The sequence below is a fragment of the Cyprinodon variegatus genome, unplaced genomic scaffold (genome assembly GCF_000732505.1).
Source record: "Cyprinodon variegatus isolate N-32 unplaced genomic scaffold, C_variegatus-1.0 Scaffold637, whole genome shotgun sequence".
NCBI classification, from domain to species: Eukaryota; Metazoa; Chordata; class Actinopteri; order Cyprinodontiformes; family Cyprinodontidae; genus Cyprinodon; species Cyprinodon variegatus.
Window position 1 is genome coordinate 57,289 of NW_015151090.1, and position 2,731 is coordinate 60,019.

The 2,731-nt window shown below is 41.1% G+C and overlaps 1 protein-coding gene across 1 annotated transcript in view; it reads left to right on the forward strand.

Moving 5' to 3' along the window:
• The window catches only part of atrn (attractin), a 171,314-nt gene that overhangs the window by 22,293 nt on the left and 146,290 nt on the right, over nt 1-2,731 (forward strand). Inside the window, exons 3-4 of the mRNA XM_015393339.1 lie at nt 1,282-1,395; nt 2,588-2,716. Coding sequence (XP_015248825.1) covers nt 1,282-1,395; nt 2,588-2,716 — 243 coding nt within the window. The remainder of the gene's footprint in view (nt 1-1,281; nt 1,396-2,587; nt 2,717-2,731) is intronic.

The window sequence follows — 2,731 nt, forward strand, 5'->3', positions numbered from 1 at the left end:
GCGGGGAGCCGCGGGGACGAGTCCGCGGGCCCCGCCGGCAGCCGGCCACCCCGAAGTAGGGCCGGGCACCGAACACCAGCCCCCCCACGGCGCCGACCGAAACGCCCCAGCCCCACAGAGCACCGAAACACGCCCCGCCCCCCGGCACCAAGCCCCGGCGACCGGCCGCAACACCCACCGCGACCGCACCACCCAGGAAAAACACACAGGCGCATCCGCCGCGAGGCGCATCCGCCGGGACCCCCCCAAAACGCCCCTGACCAAAAGCGCAGCCCCACCCCACCAAGACCGATGCCAACAGCGCGCAATGCAACACACCGCGCACAGAATCAACCCCAAGAGCAGAAAAGTCGCCCGGCGCAAAACCGCAAGAAGAGCAGACCGCAGTCGCCGCAAACAAACCCCCCCCCAGCAGCCCGAGGGGCAGCACAAAGCCAGAGCCGGTCCCCCACCGGACGAAGCCAAAGCAGCAAAGCCACGTCTGCCGAAAACTAGAACAGATATCTGAATAAATCTGTAAATAAAACAGAGTGAGTGGCCCTAAAGGAGAGCGCAGAGAAAGGCCGCTCTGAGTTTACTGAACAAAACCTGCTACCGACCAGGTTAGCCCTGGGGAGAATATTGCTACTGCAACTGAAACACTGGTTGAGGAAACTTTCTTTGTGCAAAGGAAAATTCGTAGTTTCCAATATTTCAGGTATAGAAAACTTCACTTTTCATTAAACCTGCTTTGTGAAAGTAGATTTCAGTTTATTCAACTGTTTTCTGTTGTTAAGTCATAGCTCCAAGTTTGCTGCTCTCATATCCTTTTAGCACTTGAATTGAAACAACCAGCAGGATCTAAAGCTGTATTGGTGCAGGGTTTTTTATTGTTCCTTTTATTGTTTTAACGGGCGGCGCTCTTACTGTGGGCCTGTTCCCTGAAGTGTTTACATACGAGTATTAATGTTGGTTTTTATTTAACTTTCAGAATGGTTAATAAGGTTCTTTGTGAATATTCTAACTTTTTATGATAAAGAAAACTATATATTTTTTCCTTTTTATTAACATCCTGTTCTGCTGCTGAACTCTGTTGTGCCCATTACCAAGAATCAACAATCTAGAACAGAAAAGACCTGCACTACAAAGAGACCATAATGTTATAGCTTAAAGAGGAGAATATACTGAGGGCGGTTTTTATTGTTGTTATTTAACTAATGGAATGGGATGCATTTTAAAGTGTGGTTTATCCTCCTGCTGCCCAGTGATCACAGACATTATAATAGCTGTTCTGTGTTGCAGACCAAACACCATTCTGCGATTACGATTCAACCACTTTGCCACTGAATGCAGCTGGGACCATCTCTACGTGTACGACGGCGACTCCATTTATGCCCCCCTGCTGGCTGCTTTCAGGTTGGTATCGTTGAATGGGATTTGGGGTGGGGGGGAGGCTCTTCATGTTAAAATTCTGTTTAGTTGTACTTAAATGTTTGGGTTGAATATCAGTACTGCACATATGGATTATTTTAGTTAGATTAGATTAGATAGAACTTTATTAATCTCACTATGGAGAAATTAACTCGTGATGTCGCTTCTTATAAAAAAAACAGAAGGTGCACAAAGAAGGAAAATGTGTCATTTATTTAATGTATCTAAATCTAGATACTTTTGCTAAATTAACATTTACAAAAAAATAAGCATTTGGATTATAGAACAATACACCTTTATTGTGCATTTTAAATGATAAGCAAATGGGAATATGGAGGGGGGAAAGAATCACATACAAATACATCAGACGCCCCCCCCACACACACACACAAACACACACATAAATTTGTACCTAATTTTTTCCATATTCTTCGAAATTTCTCTTTCTCAGATTGTGTTTTACAGATAAATTCTCTTCACTTTAAGCCGATGTCATAGGGTTTTGTTTCTATTTATGTTCAGGTGAATTTAATTAATTTAGTTATGTTCATGTTAACTAGTCTCTTTTGTGTGTATTTGATATTTGATATTTTTTTGTGTTGTTTATTGTTTGTCAAAATTGTCTGAAATAAAATTCCTATTCAAATTCAAAGCCCAATTTGTGGTTAAAATTGGAAAATGTTGTTAAAGTCCAATGCAGACGTCTTCGCTCCTCACTTTTGAGGAAAGCAATTTCAAAGGAATGTTAATTTGTAAAATTGAAATAGAAAAAACAAAACAAAAATCAAACTAGAAAGTCTGTAAGAAAAAAAAAACAAAAACAAAAAAACAAAAATCAAAAACTAAAACAGCAAAGTTAGTCCTAAAATAACTTTTTTGATTAGGACGATTTTCTAGTCAGCATTTCTTTTTTTATTTACAAAAGATGTTCTTTGCTTGAGACAGTATTTTTTATAGTATTACCATTTATTATTGTCTAATAGTAATGGTTCAATGCATATAATAGAGTTTGGCCCATATGGACCTGTTTCATACTACCTGTAAACACTTAAAGCATCAACATACCTCGTCTTTTAAATATAAAAAAAACTCATAGCATGCTTTTATCCAATCAGTAGCATCTAATAAGTGCTTGAAATGGAAGGAAAGTTTTTAATGTACCTTCATGTGATTACAGTGGTTTGATTGTTCCTGAACAATATGGGAATGAGACGGTTCCTGAGGTGGTGTCTCAGTCTGGCTACGCCCTGCTGCACTTCTTCAGCGATGCCGCCTACAACCTCACAGGCTTCAATATTTCATACAGGTGAGCTGCCTTCTA